The sequence below is a fragment of the Falco rusticolus genome, chromosome 2, assembly GCF_015220075.1.
Source record: "Falco rusticolus isolate bFalRus1 chromosome 2, bFalRus1.pri, whole genome shotgun sequence".
Taxonomy (NCBI): domain Eukaryota; kingdom Metazoa; phylum Chordata; class Aves; order Falconiformes; family Falconidae; genus Falco; species Falco rusticolus.
Genome location: NC_051188.1, coordinates 85,391,219 through 85,411,783, shown reverse-complemented (window position 1 = coordinate 85,411,783; position 20,565 = coordinate 85,391,219). Strand labels below are relative to the sequence as shown.

Sequence of the window (20,565 nt, the reverse complement as noted above, 5' to 3'; positions counted from 1 at the left end):
ATTAAATGAGAGTTCAAGAGGGATCACAGATGTTGATTTCATCAGTTTGGTAGCTTTCCAAGTTGGTTATTAAATATTCCATTTAAAAAAGTTCAGTGAAAAAATAGTTTTCCAATTTCACTTTTCAAGACTACTAGTAGTGAAAAATTAGTTTTCAATGCCTTTTGCCTAGTTAGAGTTCTGAGGGCTTGTTGGGTTTAGGGCTTTTTTCAGGTGGTAGTGGTGTGATGATTGTTTTTTGGTAGTTTTATTTTTTATTTTTTTATTTTTTTTTTTAAGATAGACAATGTGTCAACATTTTTATCCACAAGGAAGCATATTAACATCTTTTTGCATGACACTTATGATGAACCTATATTGTTTTTTTCAGTTCATGGTGCCAATGGTGAGAATCCAGTCTAACTCCTATAGTGGGATTCACCTTACTTAATTTTAGCTGTCTAAACAAAAACAATTATTGTCTCTCTGTGGGCAGTATGGATCTCTAAATTCTCCATGCTCATAACATAAACACACATCCAGACCTGTTTATTTTTATCCTAAAATTTGCTTTGTGATACTAATGTTTGTGGATTAAGGTTCACATGATAAGCACAGTGAATTAATATGGATTCTGCTATACGACAAAAAAAAATCGTGAATTTGTAGTCAGAAACATATAACATGCCCATGACACAAGCTATAGGTAAACTAGGCCCACGACAGAACTCTAACAAAATATCGCAGAAGGGAAATACAAATATGTCCCTGTGAAATAGCAGAATACATTTCCCTTCCCATAATTGGAAAATTTTGCTGCATTACTGTTCCAATTCTAGGGAATGCATTTTGGTGTGACTAATATTATCCACCCTTGAGAACTGGCAAGCAAGTACATTCACACTTGCATATTCATTTTAGAGGCAGTGCTTAAATTTGGAAATACAATGTGCAGATAGGAATTTGTCTAGGATATATTTTTAGTAAGTAGAGATATTTAAACATGTAAAAACAGCTTTCCAAATAAGTATTTTTTTCCCCCTCACAGCTTCCTTTTCATGACCAGATTTTCCAGTCATCAATTTTTTTTTTCCCCAGATCAGAATTGAAATGAGAATACAATTATCTCGACAACTATCAAATCACAATGAATATGGTGTAATGTGTATCTCTCTTCTATAGTCAGGACAAATCCAACTGTTCATTACATCACTGTGAAAAAAGAAAGGCAATAAATATAATCTATGGAATAATTTTATTAAAAACTTACACCCAAAAATGAATGAAATAGATTGAACTGCATGTATTTCCAATATAAAGCTCCTCAGTAGTAACTGCAGTTTAAAACCATGCTGATTTTCTCACATCTTTCTTTTGCTTATTTTGTAAATACAAATACTTGAAGCTATTAATCAAAGTCTGTATATTGATGACTTCATAAAATCTGTGATTCCCTTCTCCCACATCTTTCACCAGAAACTCTCAAAGTAGAAACATAAGGATTCTTGTATAATACATAATTAAGGTTGTGCAAGTGCTTGAACACTTCCAACTTTCATCTATTAAGCATTTAAAAGAAACAGAAGGGAAGCCCTTCTCCAGTTCTACAAGATCTAATATAACAGTAAATATCTTGTAAAGACACAATTTTTTTTTAGGTGGCTTTATTTCCCATTCTCATAAATTTTCATTTTTACCATGGAGGAAAAGGATGAAGTGACCTACAGAGCAGAGGATGTTACCTCATACACATTAATTTCACAGGCTGCTTCCTCCTTTCATTCTTTATTTAAATACAGGTGGGGAAAAATTACCACAGGAAATGGGTGCAGAAGAAAAATGAAATTACTTGCATGCTACTTGCAAAAAATAATATTTTCTCTCACACATCTGAACTGTATCTTCAGCTCAAAAGGCACATTCAAAGAAAGTTAAGCAAACAATGACTCAAAACCAAACAGCAATGAATATTATTGCTACTAAATCATAGTTCAGGTCAGGTCTTAAGAAAAGTTTACAGTTACGAAATTTATAGGACACTTGCTTAAAATTTTTGTTCCTCGAGTACTCAATGATTTGTGAGAGATGATTATACATATCATAACAATTTCACTGTCACTTATCACCTGTCTCTAAGATACTTAGAGCATCAAAATAAGCAGTTCAAAGTTCAAGCAAAAGCAGACAAATGACAGAATAAAACTCCAGATGTTATGGTTACTGTGGTTTGTTGCCTTATAAAATTATGCCAAGACTGATTTGCATGAAATCTCTGTAATGCAACCCTCTTTAAGATATTGTACTAGCAGATTAGGGGGAAAAGTGGTGTAAGTGCGAAGTGACTGTAAGCATGGGGTGAGTAAATAAAAGGTCTAGTGAATCTTGAGATGATGTAGAAGGCAAAAACATTCTAAAGTCCTTCTTGAAATAAATAGGAGACATCATCTGAATGCAGATGAATAATTCATCACTACTACTACTAATAATAATAATAAAAACAACAATGATTATGTTGATGACTTCACCTTTGGGAATTACTGATTCTGCAAGTGTAGATTCAGAATTTGAATGGAAAGCACAGTGCATGAATTTATGAAGCAGAGAAATGTGGAAATAACTTTGACTTTTCCTTTGCTGCATCCACCTTTATAGTCTTAATTCCACTTGCCACAAAAGCTTTTTCCTTTAAATTTACTTCTAAAAATCTAATGACACTCCCCAAATCCCCTCTGAAGAGTCTTGTCCAATTGAAAACATACATCTCACTGAGGAGCATGAATGGATAAGAGTTCACTAAAGCAAGAACACAAACTTGAGGCACCTTAATGATGCTTAGTTCAGTCACAGAGCCAGAGGAACGCTGGAATGAATCAGCTGCCACCTGGGAAGCAGTTTGAACCAGGGAGTATCCACTTCCCTGGCACTGACTGACCACTCTCCCTGGGCTGAGGGGGAACGGGAGGCCGACCGGCTGCTCTCTAGAAATCTCTCTGACAGCAGCAGTTAACTTCAAGACAAGTAAATACAAAGCTGAATTCCTCATTCTTCACCAGGACAATTGTAAAACTAAGAATTTCCTTGGGAAATCACATTATTTATATCTAAATTATCACTGTGATTGTCCGTTTCACCCCCTTGTTTACATTACTGAACAGTCTGAAGCGTTGCCTGACCTCTACTTTTCCTGTATACCAGTATTCTAGAAATTACTCTGAATGTATCTGCGGAGAAAGGAGAGCTGGAATGATGGATACATCATCTTCAAAAGGATCATTTACCTATGGATATACAGACATACTATAAAGTAAGAACAGTGAGGTCACATTTCTTCATATTTTATGAGGTGGTAATTCTTTCATAAACAACATAAAGCAGTGAAAAAACAAATAAGAAGGTTTTAGAATTGGCTTTAAATTTGGATTCACAACTGGAAATGCTAATCAAATCATAGAGAAAAACATCTGAGAAAATCTGAGTTAATCCTTAACAATATTTTACTAAGAAATCTGTACAGCACAGGGAAACTACCAAACACTCTTGAATCTAAAAAAAACCCAACCAATACCACCACCATCCTCAGAAAACCCCAGCAAAACCCAAACAAAACGTATTTGAGGGAGAAAACCTCCTAGAACTAGAGAAAACTTATTTGAGGGAAAACTTTCCCTTGGAAAACAACAGAATACCTAAAAAGTAATGGAAATTACTATTAGGAAATTAGGAAAGAAACCCAAAACACCAAAACCAAAAAAACCCCACCAAGAAACAGGAAGAAAAAAGGAGGAACTACTACCACTGATCTGTAAAACACCATTCAGTGTTTAGTAAATTCTTCTATTTATAGAAAATAATTGCAAATAATTTATGCAAATAAAACATTAAAATATCTAAAATGCTTTAGCCGTATTTCAACATTTTCTATTAAACTAAAGCAAAAATAAAGACATGGGATACAGCCTTTTCTCCATCTGTTTATCAGTAGAAAAACAATCACTGATGAAAGCAGAAGAAACTCAGACTGAGACAAATTTCTGTGCTTCAGCTTCAGGGTTTTTTTCACATTTTTTGATTCATAAGACTTTCCTAAAATGGGATTAGACCTAACACAGTATCCAAAGCATGATCATTCAGATCTAAAGCAGTCTTATGAAAGAAAGGTATCACTTTGGATAAAATAGTGCATAAAATTTTTGAGGATAACGTATGATTGACATAATAATCTCACTTAAAATATCACTACAGGTATGTACTTAATCTGCTAAAACAGCCTCATCCTGACAGCTGAAGCATTTGAGATGAAGCACCTGTGATGCAGAGCAGTCACTTAAAATAATAACTGACCAGGGCTCCATAAAATACTGATTCAGGGACTTCTGCTCTCTAGCAGTTCAGGAGGTTCTCCCCAGCCTGTTCAATGCTGCCACTTCAGGGCAGCTGCCCCTGCAGCTTGCCAGGGCACTGGAGGCACATACTGCAGCACAGGGGTGGGAATGCACAGATACATCAAGCAAGAACTTCACCAAAGGTCCTGCTTTGTGCCACTACAGTTCAGGCAGCAAACACTACTCATCTTACAGGGCTACCCAACTGGTTAGTTCATGAGGTCTCTCTATAGTAAAATTAGGTGAGACAAAACCAGCATTTACACAAAATTAGCTATAGAAGAAATCATAAAGAAGATAGCATTTACCACATTTTCCTGATGGCACAATGGTAACAGATTTCAGCATATAAAACAATGTGGCATTAATAGTTTTTAAACCTTTCCCATTTTATGTCATGACTTTAGAGTCATGAATACACAATACGCTCCTTAGTACAAAATTTCTCCAGCTCATTCTTTCATCATTTGCTATGGCACACTTGCATTTTATTTCTCCAGTTCTGCTATGCATTATCAACTCTTCAGTTGGCATGTGTGTGCGTGTGTGAAATAACCACAGCAGCCCAATAATGCAGTGTTCTTGAAATAAAATCCAAACCTCTCCATGAAAGAAATTAGGAGGAATACTATAAAGATCCACTAGAAGGAGCTAGCACTATGTCTGATTTCAAAACAGTACAGTCATTTGGAGATACTGGTTTAAGGGGCAAATAATCTCTTCGCTGTTGAGAAAAATTACGTTTATATTTTTTTGTCCAATGCTTTATTTTTAATTTCATAATCAAATACAGAAAGTGTACAGTAGCCACTGACGTGCTATGTAATTTATTAAGGAATAAAGTCAATTTTGATATGGCATTTCTATTTTGAATCAAAATTTCTATTTTGATATGGCATTTCCCCCCTTTTGAGAAGTGCGTTTTATTAAAAATATTGTAAATAATGTTATAACTAGCAGTCACATATTCTGTGTTGCAAAAAAGGAACAGTTCATTACATGAAGAAAAACTAGATACCCTAAAGTAGCTACTGTCTTTGATAAGCTTTATGGAGTTAAATTTCTATTCTTTGAAAATCTAGAGCAGATTCACTTCTGCAATTAAACTCTCTCTCCTCTCTACTGACAGATGTGGACAACTCTGTCTTACAGCCCAACCAAACAAAGACAGTTTTATGTTGCCAAAATATATCACTGAATCTGTCCATAAACATGCTAACAAGAGATCTGGTGCTAGAACTACACTGAGTATATAACCTTTGCTTCTGAATAGTGTACCTTCCCTTGTTTTTCTATTAATATAAAATATATAACGAACCGATAATTTCTGAAAGACTAGTTCAATTGTACTAAATTGTACTATTGGTTTAGCATGACAAAAACAAATACAAAAGCAGGAAAGCAAAATACATATGCCTATGCTTTGTACACTATTCAGGCAAATTGACTTCTTGCCACGAACACTTACTGGTCTGTAGCCGCTTTTCTCTGGTGTGCATGTCGGCAAGTATTTGTTTGAAATGGCTGGTAAAAGCAGCAAGGTCAGCATCTAGAAACACTGGTCCTTGTTCTTTCTCTTTGAGCACTTGACTTTGAGCCTTTAGCCGTTCAATTTGAGGCTGAAGGGTTGACATTCGGATGATTTCGTCCTGTATGTTTGAACAAAAAAACCAAGATACATCTGTCCCACAAATAAAATCACTAGTGTCATGAAATCACCTCTGTTTCCATGCACATTACACAACTGTTTTGCTTCCAACTACATCACAGTAAGAACAAATTAAACATTCTTAATTTTTTCTCACATATCGATACCTCTGCTCCCAATAGGATTGTTGATTGATACCACTGCTTAAAGTCACTTTCACATGACATTATCATGTTAGTACTATAATGCTCAAAGAAAATGACATAGATTGTACATTAAAATCCCATGCCTAAGGAGCATCCTTATCATGTGGAGCTAGGAAGATAAAACCTCCAAATGTCCCATAATCCTGGACCCACCTCTGTTAGATTATGTACAGGCTAAATAACATAAAGCAGAAAAGGAGTGATGAAGCACAGTGATTTCTAGCAGCTTCACAGTAACATATTCCAGGTTGAGAATGGAATGGTATGGAATGGAATGGAATATTTCAGCTGAAAAGAACCTACAAGGATCATCTAGTCCAACTGCCTGACCACTTCAGGGCTGACCAAGTTACAGCATGTTATTAAGGGCACTGTCCAAATGTCTCTTAAACACTGCCAGGCTTGGGGCATAGACCAGTTCCCTCTCTAGGAAGCCTGTTCCAGTGTTTGACTACCCTCTCAGTAAAGAAAGGCTTCCTAATGTCCAGACTAAACCTGCCCTGGCACAGCTTTGAACCATTCCGGTGTTTCTGGGTGCTGTATCCCAGGGAGAAGAGATCAGCACCTCTCTCTCCACTTCTCCTCAAGAACCTGTACCGAGCAATGAGGTTGTGCTGTTATACCTTCAGGAGACCTTGTACACACTGTGACACTTGCAACTACTAAATAAAAAGAAATGAGGAAAGTAAGCCAAGTGTACAGTTCATAGTAAAGCTGCTTTAAGAAGCTTTCTGCAAGAAAACAGAGAACCTCCATAAGCATAATGCCAGCTTGGAAATGCTTTAAAATAGAAGTAATAGCATAGATCTACATTTGGGTTTAAAATGTTGCTTTCAGTTTCTGAGCCTCTGGAGCCAGAGATTTCATAAAGTTAAATTTCTACAAGTCACGCAATTTATAATTCATTACTATATCTCAAAATATTGCTCTCAAACAATATTATCTTGTAAGTAATCCCCACCCACAGGACTGTCTACAATAAAAGAGATAAGCAACTTTCTATGATGGTACAGTACATGAATGAAAACATTTAGGGTGAAGAGTAAATGAATTAGTGCTACCATTTTTGTACAAATTCTGCCATATGATGACAGAAGAATATTCCTTCACTCGCCTACACAATCCACCCTGCATCAAAATGCAGGGTATGTAGCAAGGGTATGCAATATCAGAATTTTGGACTTGACCATGAAGACCATTTTTACTGGCCCAGCTCCTTATAGGTGGATGTTTCTCATCCAGAGGTGATGGGAAACAATTTCTTAATGAAGAACCAAAGACACAGATTGCTACAGGGACAAAAAAAAAAAAAACAAAAAAACCCCAAAAAAACAAAAACCTTAGGGGCATAGTTCACTGGCTTTAGGTATCTAAGTATCTTAATAAGTAAGTAATTGGGGCAGAGTTTTAAATATCCATATGCTAGGTTCCATTGCCTCTTGATTTCTTCAGCAGTCTTTCCTTTCCTTGAATAAATGTTTTCAACAGTTACCTTGGAAAGTCAATTTTCAACTATTTTTTTGAAATAGTGTAGGTCATAATCTGACCCCATGTTGGAACACCTATGAAGTACAGTATCACATAAAAACTTGGAGAAGAATCTCTAACCTTGCATTTTTCCAACTGAGTTTTCACTGAAAGAGGATCTGCTGTTGGTGTGGGTTGTGCTTTCAGCCAGTTTTCTGCAGTAACTGCTGTCTGCTCCAGTTGCTGCAGCTGGGAGTAAAAGTCAATGATGTTATTTTGGTACTCCAGCCATGCCAGTCTTTCACTCAGCAACTGACAGAACTCAATCCAGCGGCTCTTCAGCTGCTCTGAGGCTTGTCTAATGTTGTCAGGATTCAGACCCTCTAGAAAGAAAACAAGAGAAGATGACACTTAAATAAGTCACAAAGAAAAGGAAAAAAACCAAACAGTGAAATAATTTAACAATTCAGTTTCTGTATGAGAGTTCATAAATCCAGTTAATGATTTATCATGAAATAACAGTCCTGAACATACAGATGGTACACATTAGTGGAGAAAGCATTTCAAAAATATTTTATGTTGGTGCCAGGGTACTTCTGTTGCTATGGGAATGAATTATAAAGTGTATTAAAGTACAAGAATGGGAATAAAGCAGAAAGTAGAGATACAATACATAAAGCTAATCACAACTGCTGTAAGAAATGAGAAAATGCCCGACAGCTGGATTTTGAAAACTATGTCTGGACTGTAATTAGATTTTAATGTACATGACTCGGTTTTGGTATAAAAAGACTGATTTAAATGAATGGGAACAATATTCTGCAGTTATTTTAATGTTTCTGATAACCCAACCCTTAGGTTTTGCATTACATTTTATTTTAGAAATATCATAAGCATTAAGGAATAAACACATGATCAGATCAAACATCCACCTAGGCCAGTCCCATGTATCCAGCAGTGACCATCGGTAGACATTAAGCAAAGACTGAGAGCCGAGAAACCATAGATGACACTTCTCTATGATTATTTTCAGACAGGGTTTGGTTTCTCTGATATAGTTTGCCTATTTGCATCTATTGTTAAATAAGCATGCTTAAATTATGCATACAAGAAAACTGAGTTTAGTTATAACAGACAGGGCAACGATTTAGAACTTTTAAAGGTAAAAGAGCTCTATATACTCTATGAAGAAAGTAAGGCAATACATACAAAAGATAACCAAAGATCTTACAATAAACTCATTTATAATTATTCCAAAACTTGATCACAAGTTGAGTTAAAAATATTATTAACTTAAGCATCTCATTTATTTTTCAGAGGAAGTAAAAATGTAATCCCTAACCTTTTTTACTGGCATGGCTTGTAATGATGCACATAGCAACGATTGATATTGAGTTCAAAATTCATAAATATCTCAAATAATTGAGTAATGCTATATGCCTAAGAACATTTTTAATAACATCAGCACTTAGTCATACACTAGTTAAGCATTAAAACAGAAGCTATGTTTTTATCAAAATAATCAAATTTAGGGTGTTTTTCTATTTCTTAAAAACAATTTTATAAGCAAATGAGACAAAAACTTTCAGTGCTATACTTTCATGATTTTTGATATACTGTCAATGTGGTTTATTTTGTTTGGAACCTGTACTCCCAGTCTGCAGAAAAATGTCTTTACCAGGGATAAAAAATAGTAAAGTTCACGTGCAATCTCTGACAGCAAAACATAAAAAAAGGAGTCCTAATTACAGGCAAATTTCTTAAATTTAAAAAGAAAAAGTAATGGCAATTTATTAAAATAATTTTTTCTAAGGAATAACTATTGGTGAATATAATTCCCGTATTGCTATAAGGCAAACCACACTAAATGATAATCTGGGATCATGCCTTTTGTGGAGCAGCATAGTTCTCTGGCAAATCCTATTCTGGATGCAGCTCAGGGCTATTCCACTCAGTTGCTTGGAAATAGCCTACTTGGAAACAGACTGTGCAGTACCTGATAGTGGTTCCCTGGACATGCTTTGTTTCTGGGATGTTGTCCTTGCCAAGCAAATTGCACATGATTTCAAAAAGTACAAGCAAAAATGTAGAAAGATAGGAAGGCCATACTACTGGGAGACAATGGCAACTGTGGCGGTTGGAGCAGCTATACATACACATTATACTCCAGAAACTGGATAGCACAGTTTAAAGGCTGAGCAAGGGTATAAAATGAACATTAAAGCATAAAGAGCTAAACAGTATTTTGACACATCTTAACAAAATCCAACAGTGATGCAGTCTTTTCTGTGTATCTGTTCAGATCTGGAGATGTGGTGTATATATACAACTATATTTTCTTAAAGTGTAACGCAGGGGTCCTCAAAATATGGCCCACGGGCCAGATACGGCCCCCCAGAGTCCTCAGTCTGGCCCCTGGTATTTACAGAACACCTCGCCGGGGGTTGGAGGGTGAAACCAAGCAGCCGCAGATGACTGCCTGCTACTTCATCCGCGCACCGGCCCCATGTTTAAAAAGTTTGAGGACCCCTGGTGTAATGTCTAATGAACATATAGTAATATGTGAAAAGGCAGCATAAAACCGAATGGCATAGCATGTCTGAATAACAACAACCAAAGATGACCAGACACATAGATAAAGAATCTTAACAACAGCAAGAACAAACACCTATACAGAAAACAAGCCTTTAGCTACGCTGTATTTCAACAATTGCTTCTGTCCTGTTATAACGTGGGTTATAAAAATGTTGTATACTCGTGACAGAGAGCAGAACTCTTTGCTGCTGTGCCCATGATTACTTCTGAACCTTGAAGACACTGCCTATGAGTTTGTCAGAGTGGATATAAAAATATCACTTTTATTTATTCCTCCTTTCCTGTCTTTTCAGCTGCCACGGTCTCCAAAGTACCCTTAGGCAAGATTATGATTATCAGGGGAAGTGCAGTCATGGATTCCTTACATAATAACGCTTTTCACTATAATATTTCACTGTAATAATTCAGACAGGACTGTATTTCAGATGAAAATCTAGATTCATCGGATCCTCTTTCTTCTTTTCACTCATGTCACTCTTTTTTAAATATATGAACTTATCCAATATTAATCCATGTTCTTTAATTCTTTTCTTTAATATCTGAACTTTGAGTCTAAATGTGAATCCACAAATGCACAGATGAACGAAGAAATGCTTTTGCTCCTCGTGTAAATGAAGAGGGCCGTACCAGACTGGAGTGTGCAGAGCCATGTTTGGTAAAAGACTGCAGTGCTGCACCTCCACCACGCAACATGATAGCCTGTTGAAAGGAAGGTCCATCTGAAAACCTCCATTGGATGCACTTTTTAAATCTCTTAGTTCACAGTCCACTCAGGTAACTCAAAGTTGTCTAACAGATATCAGTATGTAATTTCCAGGAGGATGTAAGGAAATGGCTATTACTTGCTCTTGAAATAATTTGGGTAAATTTGTCAAAATGTTGTCTTATTTTGAAGGAAGCTAGTCCTCCATCTCATTAAAAATTACACATTAATAACTATTTCAGTAGTTGATGCAATGAAGGCATAATTGTAATGCTTTTATTTGCTCACTAAATTGGTAAAGATCAGGAATTTGAAACTTACTTCCACAATAAGTACAGATTTCTTCATTATCTTTATCAACTTTAGTAACGACCAGTTTTCATTCATGGCATTAACACCAATCTCCTTACTCTGCTTCATTCATGGCAAGACATAGAAAAAGCTGACAAGCAAATGAAGAAACAATACAAAACCCATTCTCTCGTAAACCAATATTATTTTAGCAATAATGCTTCATAATCTTTTCATGTTTCATATTCTGAAAGCTTCTGATATAATCAGTGAATAAATATACTGTATCCAGAGAAAACAGTTCATTATCTAAGTGAATCCATTAATTTTATTACCTTGTGTACTGTGCATAACAAATTGTGTCTGACTATTTTTAATTGTGCAGTACCTTACACACAAGTACTTTGGAATTGCCGCTTAATATGAAGTATACTTTATTAAGTACATTTATCATTTGTTATGGTTCTATGATAGAATAATGTAATATTATCTCCTTGTAGCTTCTGACTCATAAGTATATGTGAAATAGTGACTCACAATATATTTCTTCAACACAACGGTAGCACTTAAAAATTACATCTTTTTTTGTAACAAATTCATTTGTATTCACTTTAATGCTGCCGATCAAAATTCTCAGAGTAGTCATTTCGATGCCCTATTTATTTTATTCTAAACTACAACAGTCAAGTGTCCACTCAAATAGCTAAACTGCTTCACTCATGCATCAACAGTTTTGTTACTCTATTTTAGAACAGAATTTAGAAAATAAAAACAGATTAGAATATTTTCCTAGAAACACTAGTAAACAGAAGATGTAAGTTGACATCAATTGTAATTATCAGAATTCTTTAAAAACATGGGCAAGGAGAGGCAGAGCACAGCCCATGTTGAAGATGGGTGGTTGGCTAAAGAGTCATCATCACCAAAAGCATGAATGATTTCCCCCATGATGGGAAAAGCCCTTCAAATGGCAATGTCAAGACACACTGCTTACAAAAACAAGAATAGCTATGCTGTGTGAGATGGCAGCTCTTTCTAATGCAAAATATTTTTGCTGACGATGGCTGAAAACATTCACATAAGGCATGAATAGTGCCCTGTATAAATACATTTATTCAGAATATTTTCCTCTGTAGTAAGAAACAAATACATGAAACCCTAAATAAACCAGTCCATTTCTCTCCAGAATTTGAATCCTATTTTTCACTTTCCCTCCTCCTATCACAGTAAAAATAAAAGCAAGTAAATAAATATAAATGATACAACAATGAAATTTACCACCATTCCAAACTCGCTCTTATAATCTACCAGAGATCTTCCTCTTTTTATGCTCTTCATCTGTTACATTCAGTAACTTGCTTATGAGCAGTGAGAAAACACATCTTATATATAAGCAAAGCAAATAATTTAGTGATAGCATAATTAGAATCTTAGGAGTCTAATAATTATTAGTCCAGATCTGATACACAAAAAGTAAAAAAAAACAATGCAGTTAAAATTGTCATCACTTAACTTCGCAACTGATCTACACCTCAAATCTGTTTGCCTTGAATAGTCTTTTAATTACAGCTTATGCTGCAAATGCTGACAAACATCAATTGTATCACTAACTGGTTTCCCTAAAGAAAGCACCACATAGAATAATAATGGAAGCATCATAATTTGTGATTTGTAAATAATGATAGTTAAAAAGGTTTTTCATTCAAGATAACATAGTACATCTTCTCTCCTCTAGATGTTAAACTATGTGCCTCCCACAAATCCATAAAGGCACATTATTTCCAGTTCCTTCCCATGTTATGGAAAAGGGTTTGAGCATTAGAAGAGGAAGTTACGTAGGCGTAATCAGTCTGCTCTGTTGAACCTTATTTTCTAGATTCAGCAAAACTTTCCTCTTGTCTTAGTGAATCCAGCAATCAACAACAACAAAATAACAGAGATGAAGAATGCATGTCCCAAATTAATTCCCACAAGTCACACAAAGACTGTAGAAACAAAGCTGAGTTGCTGTTGGAAATATAAAGCTGCCTAAGTCTTTTACGGTTTGAGATGTAGGTTTAAAGTTCAGTTACTTTTTTTTACATAGCTTTTAGTTCAATGTAATCCCGTTATTTGCAATTGCATTAGATCATAATGATTTGGAAAAAAAGACAAATAGAAAATATTTCGAAGTATTAGAAGTACAAAGGCTGAATATGGCAGTTAACTTCCTCTATACTCAAAGAATAATTTTGAAGACCTAGCAAGATATTCCATTTGCAAATTCTTTGTTAAAAACATCCTACAGTTCTCCTCAATTAATGTTAATTATTTAATTCTACTCTTTACTGCTCCCACCTGTTGGTAATTACTGCACTATTTAAGCATTCCATACACTGTTCTTAAAAATTCCTTTGCAGCAGTGGAGTAGCGGAAAGTCCCATAAACATTTTAGGCTTCAACTCCAGAACTGTTTTTCTTTTAAAAGGATTTTTTTTTCCCTAAAACCTTGACAAAAAAAGATTTTCATTCTCACAAGCAACTAACCTGTCATCCTTGCTAGAATATTCTTGCTACCAAGGCAACCACAATATATGGCATGATACAGAGCTCAGAGCAGTTGATAAACAGATAAAGTCATGCTGGCTTAGCTAGTCTGCCCTGTGCTTGCACCCCAACTAGAAAACATGCTTCTTAAAAAAAGGTGTGATTTCTGAGATATTGAAAATATTTACATGCACATCTAGCCACAGTTGAGATCACACCATCTATAAACCATGAATAAGCATAGAATGAAGGAGAAAAAAAAGAGAACCTTGAGTCAAAACCACATGAGAATATTTAAGATAGATTATTATTCTACTTGATACTAAACATGGTAGGTAGTACAGTATCAGAAAATTAATATATAGCATGCTAGTGAGTTCTGAAAACTGAAATTAGTCACCAGGAAGTACTACGTAATCTAAATAAATTGAACCTGGAATTCTTGAGGTGCAAGTCTGCATTTGGTCAAAGGAAGAGTAGGGCATTGCTAAATGTACCCTAGACAGATTCTGCCCAAAAAACAACCTTGATGTGACAGCACAAAAATTTAAAATGCTGCCTTAAAAGTCCTGTACAACAAGTTCTTCCAGGTAGAAAACATGTCCAAGAAACTGGAGAGATTTTTTTTATACAATCAGCCATTGAGAACTTCCCAAATCATTTCAAGGAGGGTGCAGATGTTATCAGACTCCCTTCGGTCTAGTACTGAGCCTGTGAAGGGAACCCTTGCATCAATTGTTACAGTAATGATAGTTAAATATGCCCCACATGTTAAATATCGTCACTTTTAAAATATTACAATTTCATACTTAAGCAAGATAATGATAGGATTCCATCAAGTTTGTTTAACTCGGCCAGTTAGTACCTCAAACTCAAAGCATTTCATTTTCACCAGTTAAATCCTTGGTTCTTCATTATAACAATTTAATATGTGTTCTGAAGCTTGGTGCATTCAACATGTATATTTCTGGCAACCATATCTGTGAGACAGATGTTGGCCCATGTTTAAGATTTTATTGTAAATGTAGACATTCTTTAATATCAAGGACAACAGAATGACAATTATAATTCTATCTACCTTTCTTTGGTTTTCCTTTTCCCCTTAAAAATATCTGAAAGTTCTAAAGAATGACAAAATGGAGTATTTTTTTTTAAAAAAAATCAATAATAAAAATGAAAAAAACTTACAAGTAATTTTCTTTTTTGAGTTGTATAAGCTTTGATATTTATTACCTTTGAAAACCTGAATGCCAAAAATCTCTTTCAACACCTAATAAAATGGTATATTTTCTGTGATAGAGAACATTACAGCAACACGTATATTACAAAACACACATTCCATATCATATGTCAGAAAGCACTTTTTTCAAATAGTTCAGAGAAATGCCTTCAGAGTTTTCAAACTCGGTTGAGTTAACGTACCTTCAAAAGCTTAGCATACTCAGAAAATAAGATTACAACATAAGTCTCTGCGCAGAACAGATTGTTAATATACAGCTCATTATTGTGAGCAAGTTCTGCACACATTTCTTTTCATGGTACTAAAATGGTGAGATTTTTTTCTCTTTTCTAATTACCAGATTTAACAATCAGAAATAATGAAAGAAATAGAAGGCAATATTATTTTACTGTTCCATTTAGACAGTATTTGCTAATATAATTCTTGTGATAAATATGAACCTGTGCATTTATCAAATCCCTAAGAAGATTATCTAAATAAACTCCCATGTAATTACCATTCACCAGCTGTTCCACCAGGGCCTCGGCTGATCTGCTGGCATCTTGCAGTTTTCTGTACTTCTCAGGCTTTTCTCGCTGGATGGCCTGCAGCATGACAGGAAAGGTGAGTATTTCAACAGAGGGATTTTGAAGAAGAAAGTAATTAATCTCAGAGATGTCTTCTGATTACTTGAGACCATTTAACCTGTCATATTGCCCTGCCAGCCTCCCAATTTGCAACGAATGCAGCAAGTACCACATGCCATCAGGAAGGGAGTCAGCCATAGTCACATACATCAACTGAGAATCAGAACGCAACAGAGCTGACAAATTACACATCAGTATTTTACAGACAAATACAAGACACACAAATTAAGAGCTATTCAAAACTCAATATAACAGAATGTTTGTTCAACAGAAATTCCTTGTGGAAGAATAGATTTGCTCATTTGTCATAACAGCAAGATTCAAGCATGCTAACCAAATCACCAGGCTTTCATAGCACAAAGTGTTAAATCCTTATATCACTTCCTTGGTTGCTTTCCTCCTGTCTTAGCATAAAAAACCCTGTAAAATGCTTATTAAAGTAGAAATTTAACATATATATGAGCATATATAGCAGACATCCATATATGAGCTACTCAGAATGAGAGTTAACTGTAGTATTAACAGCTTCTACTTTTGTATTTTATCTAATACACTCAATTCACCTTTCTTCACTCAAAAGTTTCTCACCCAAGTTCAGACTAGCTGGTAATGGCTGGTAAAGGCTAGCTGCTAAAGTTTCAGGATAGAGTAGAAATCTAAGTTTCTGATGTCATTTTGGGTTGGTAGCAATACAGATGGAAAGTAAAACGATTTTGGATCTGACAGCCCCTCAATACTGTCTCATAATTAACAACATGATGTCACTTCATTGATTTTAAACTAATTTAGTTCTATAATTTTGGGTAATTTACAAACTTTAAATCAGAAACCCAAAGACACAGCATGAGGTCAACAGGTAAGTTTGGTGCTAAAAATAAAACTGACTATAAACTTCCCAGAGATCCTGACCAGCACAGTCTTCCACAAAACAAAGTCCCTTACTTTACTGCAGGAGATACACACATACAAAAGGAGATGCCACCACAAATCCTACACGACACGTATGGAAAGATAAGACACAACCCTGACTACAGCTTCTCGGTCTAGCTGACTCTGCCAGGCTTCCTGATCACCTTGTTTATATCCACAGAAAAGGTATATTCTGTGTTACTTGACTCTTCAGGGGAAAAGGTTTCTTACAAATGAAAACAAACCTCAAGCAGGTGTGTAACAATGCATTGGGTAGAAGAACCTTATACACTTATATTTGAAAATGTTATTTTCCAAATAGATTGCTATGCCTAAGAGGAAATAATACAAACACCTTCGAATAAACTCTCTTAAAATAACTTCTAAAGTGTGATGCTTAAAACATCTTCAGTTTAATGAGGAGCTCCCTGAAGACTTTCCTGTACTACCTTCTAACACTCAGAGCTTTACAGAGAGATTTTCCGTTCAATTCATACATTTCCACAGTGTCCTTATAACTGCCATTCATTTGTGCATATAGAAACAATTAAACACAAGGCTTTTTAACATTATGCCAATGCATCTATCAAACACTTTCAAGAATATGATTCTGTATAAATAAAACATATAAGGAAAGGATATTTAAGAAAGAAATAAGGATGGAAATACTTTGCCTTTTATAAACATATGCTTAATATATACTAAATTATCACTGAAAGATTATGAAGTTTAATCCCAATGAGTTAAAAATAACATACTGATTTTTAATAGTTTATGTATGTCAATATATTCTTCTACCATTCCACTGTACAATTTAAATATTTTCAAAGCATAACAACAAAAGCACCTATTAATTCTCTAAAATTTCTTACAGATTCTTAATTAATACTACTCTGTCTATATTGGCAGGTATAATTAGCATGAGTCTAACTAAAGAGAACTCAAAGGAACTATTAAAACACTAAAATATACTGTAATAATTTTATTTAATCTGTAATGCCAGATAAGTAATTATCATGAGTGCAACTGTAGAAAGCACAAGCAAATCATAAAACCCCCACAACTAAAATATACTAAAAGCTAGCTTTTCGAAACAAAAATGATATGACATTGAAGCCTGTGGCAGTGAACCCTCCCATGTCCAGTAATATGCTACGTGTGCAGAAAAATATGGAGAAATATACACCTCTCTCCTGAAACATTACTTTCCAGGTCCTGATAGAAAGTATAAGCACTACATATGAAGCCCTTAAAGAAGAGAAAATTTGGTACATATCAAAGTTTCTGGCAGTTACTTTTCTCCATTCATTTTTATGTAATTGGCATGAATTATAAAAATGAAGGTCTGACACTGGTGACAGGAAGACACACACACTGAAAACACAATGTTAGCCAAAGGAGAAAAGACTGTCCTCTTCTTCCTCATACAAAGACAAATTATTTGACCTGGGGAGAAAGGAGGAAAGTCACCCTAACTACTTACAGCACTCATCACATAGTCCTACCATCACTCTGTACACAGTGCCATCACTTGATGAACCTGTAAACTGTGTCTTGGATTTTTAAGCCACTCAGAAGAAGGATTTCTATAAGCATATGTGAAGTGCCCTGAAACAAAGGGAGTAGGAGCCCTCAAAACACTTCTCATTTATCTCTTTGGCTCTGTTTCACTACTTTTTTCCTTTACTGAAGGGGACCATACTCAATTCAGGTTCATTCATGACACAAGTAGGCTGGGATAAGTTTGAAGGTGTTTGTGAAGTTCTGAAACTCTTAGATTGTGTACATTGTAATCAACAGGGTTTTTTTGACGAAAAGTTTATGGTTGCGGCAAAGTAATTTCAAAATATTTCCAAATATATAACCTTCCCCTTTTTTACTCTTTTTAATTTCTGTAAAAGAAAAAAATACACCTATATGAGAAAAAAAAAAAGTTACCTTTACAGGCTTTCATCCAATCAGAGATTAATTCTCTTTTGGACTATTTTATAACTAGTAATGCAAATATATAATAGCTTAGTTTTAACTGATTGAATAACACTAAAAATTCCTCCTTAGCTAAAATGTCAAATGAAGGTGAAGAGGCTATTTTCACAATGCTAAACCTTTTATTTGACCCTGAGATTTTAGCTGGCAGCTAGTGACTTCATAACCTAGAAAACGCTGGTTGGCTGCGGAATTCAATCCAACATGCTACTTTGAGGGCTCTATGGAAGGCTGCACAGTCGCCGTACGCCCCGACCTCCTGTGCCTCTGACCAAGGACCTTCAAGGGCAGGAGAGGGCAACATTATCATTGCTGGCTCTGACAGTGATTCAGCTTTCAAATATCCAGGCCCAACAAAGCACATCTGAAAAAGGTCACTAAACCAAAACGAACAAATAAGAATGGAGCTCTTGAGAATGCCAAGAGAACAAATTTAATTGTCTAGGATATCTGACATTTTCCCTTACATCTGTTCCTTATTTGTTTACCTTTGATTCTGAATTTCTTGGTGCTTCTTCTTGGCTAACCAAAACTGCCTTCAAGGAGTTTTCTTCCCAGTTGATTGATGTATGCTCTAAAATCTGACTTATTTTTAAGCAGGATTTTATATTTAGCAAGTTTTAATTTTTTGAACCTGAACCTTCATCTATTTGAACTTGCAATATTGAAAGCTCATTATGGCTTAAGAAAAAGAAAGAATGTCCGAGTCATTGTTAGTTGTTTTTTTAGCAATATATACATACTAACTGGAAAATGTTAACAGTGTATTGCAGAGTAACAACGTTTATGGCATTAATGTTTGGATGTCTGCATTATTTAGGAGTATCTTGATTGTTCCACAATGAAACTCCTATAGTTGCGGCATCCAGTTGGTCTGGCCAGGTAGGGAAAATATGCTTCTTTCATAGCAGAGAAGGGATATAAATATTTTTTGGTTCTCCCCAGACATAGGAATGGACATTTTTTTCATGTCTAATATATTCAGTCTGCGTAATACATCTTCCAAAGGCTAAATTTCTGCCAGTATCTAAAGAGCAGCTGGCTTAGCAAACACATTTAATACAGGCTGCTTTTGGCTACATCTCCCCCAGGCCTCCCCTGAGCTGGGATGGGAGCAGGCTTTTGCACTTGATGAATCCTCAATAATGGCAAAAGAACTTTCCATGTGGCTGTCGTTTCTGAAGTCTGCATCCCTTCATCATATAGCAGATGCACCTCCACCATATCATATGGAAGTGACACCCAATCCAAGAAAAATTATGAGTAGAAGCAAGCTGCCACAGCAAAGAAAAAGAACCCAACAGCATTCAGCTAGTAAACTGTCCTCAAAAGAACAGCAGGAAAAAAAAAAAAGTCATTAAGAAAAGGCCCTAGGACTCAGCACCTACTGTGGTTGAAAATAAATGGTAGGTCTGACATCAGCCAAGCACAGGTGTTCTGTGCTACACCAATACATAGATTGTCTTCAAGGGAGAAAACTAAGTGGTTGCCTGTAAGGGCAAGATGGGACTTCCGTATAAGAACAATACTTGGTTATGACTACATACGTCATTACAATACAATTATTTTCAGTTATCACCAACGTATGTTTTCCTTTTTGGCACTTTTTTTTTTAAAGATCTCCTATTACTTTACTAGAACTTATAATATATTAAACCCCACACTATTTTATTTTCCATTTTTCTGAGGCTCGTATTGAAGGAATTAGAAGCAAGAAGTGTTAAGCAACAATGAAACTTCTCAAATCAATGAACTGGACAGTACTTCCTTCTTTGGCTACTAGTTTTATGGACAAACAGAGAACAGACCAGTAAAAGTGAGGCCAGGACAAGCTTTAAAACCTGGCATTCTAAGAACTTGAGGGTTTTTTGCTTTTTTGAAATGCATGTACAGAGACTTCCATTAACTGAAAACTGGTCAACACAGAATCCATGCAGTACTTGTCAAGTGCCATCTTTCAGAGTTCATTCAAATTAATAGATGTAATCAGAATGTTTTCTGCCTTAA

At 35.4% G+C, this 20,565-nt stretch overlaps 1 protein-coding gene across 9 annotated transcripts in view; it reads right to left on the bottom strand.

Moving 5' to 3' along the window:
- The window catches only part of DMD (dystrophin), a 1,095,710-nt gene that overhangs the window by 718,558 nt on the left and 356,587 nt on the right, over positions 1–20,565 (bottom strand). For all 9 annotated transcript variants that reach the window (XM_037376983.1, XM_037376984.1, XM_037376980.1 and 6 more), the window contains 3 exons: positions 15,534–15,621; positions 7,824–8,065; positions 5,830–6,010 (listed from right to left, as the gene is read on the bottom strand). In XM_037376983.1, the coding sequence (XP_037232880.1) occupies positions 5,830–6,010; positions 7,824–8,065; positions 15,534–15,621 (511 nt within the window). The remainder of the gene's footprint in view (positions 1–5,829; positions 6,011–7,823; positions 8,066–15,533; positions 15,622–20,565) is intronic.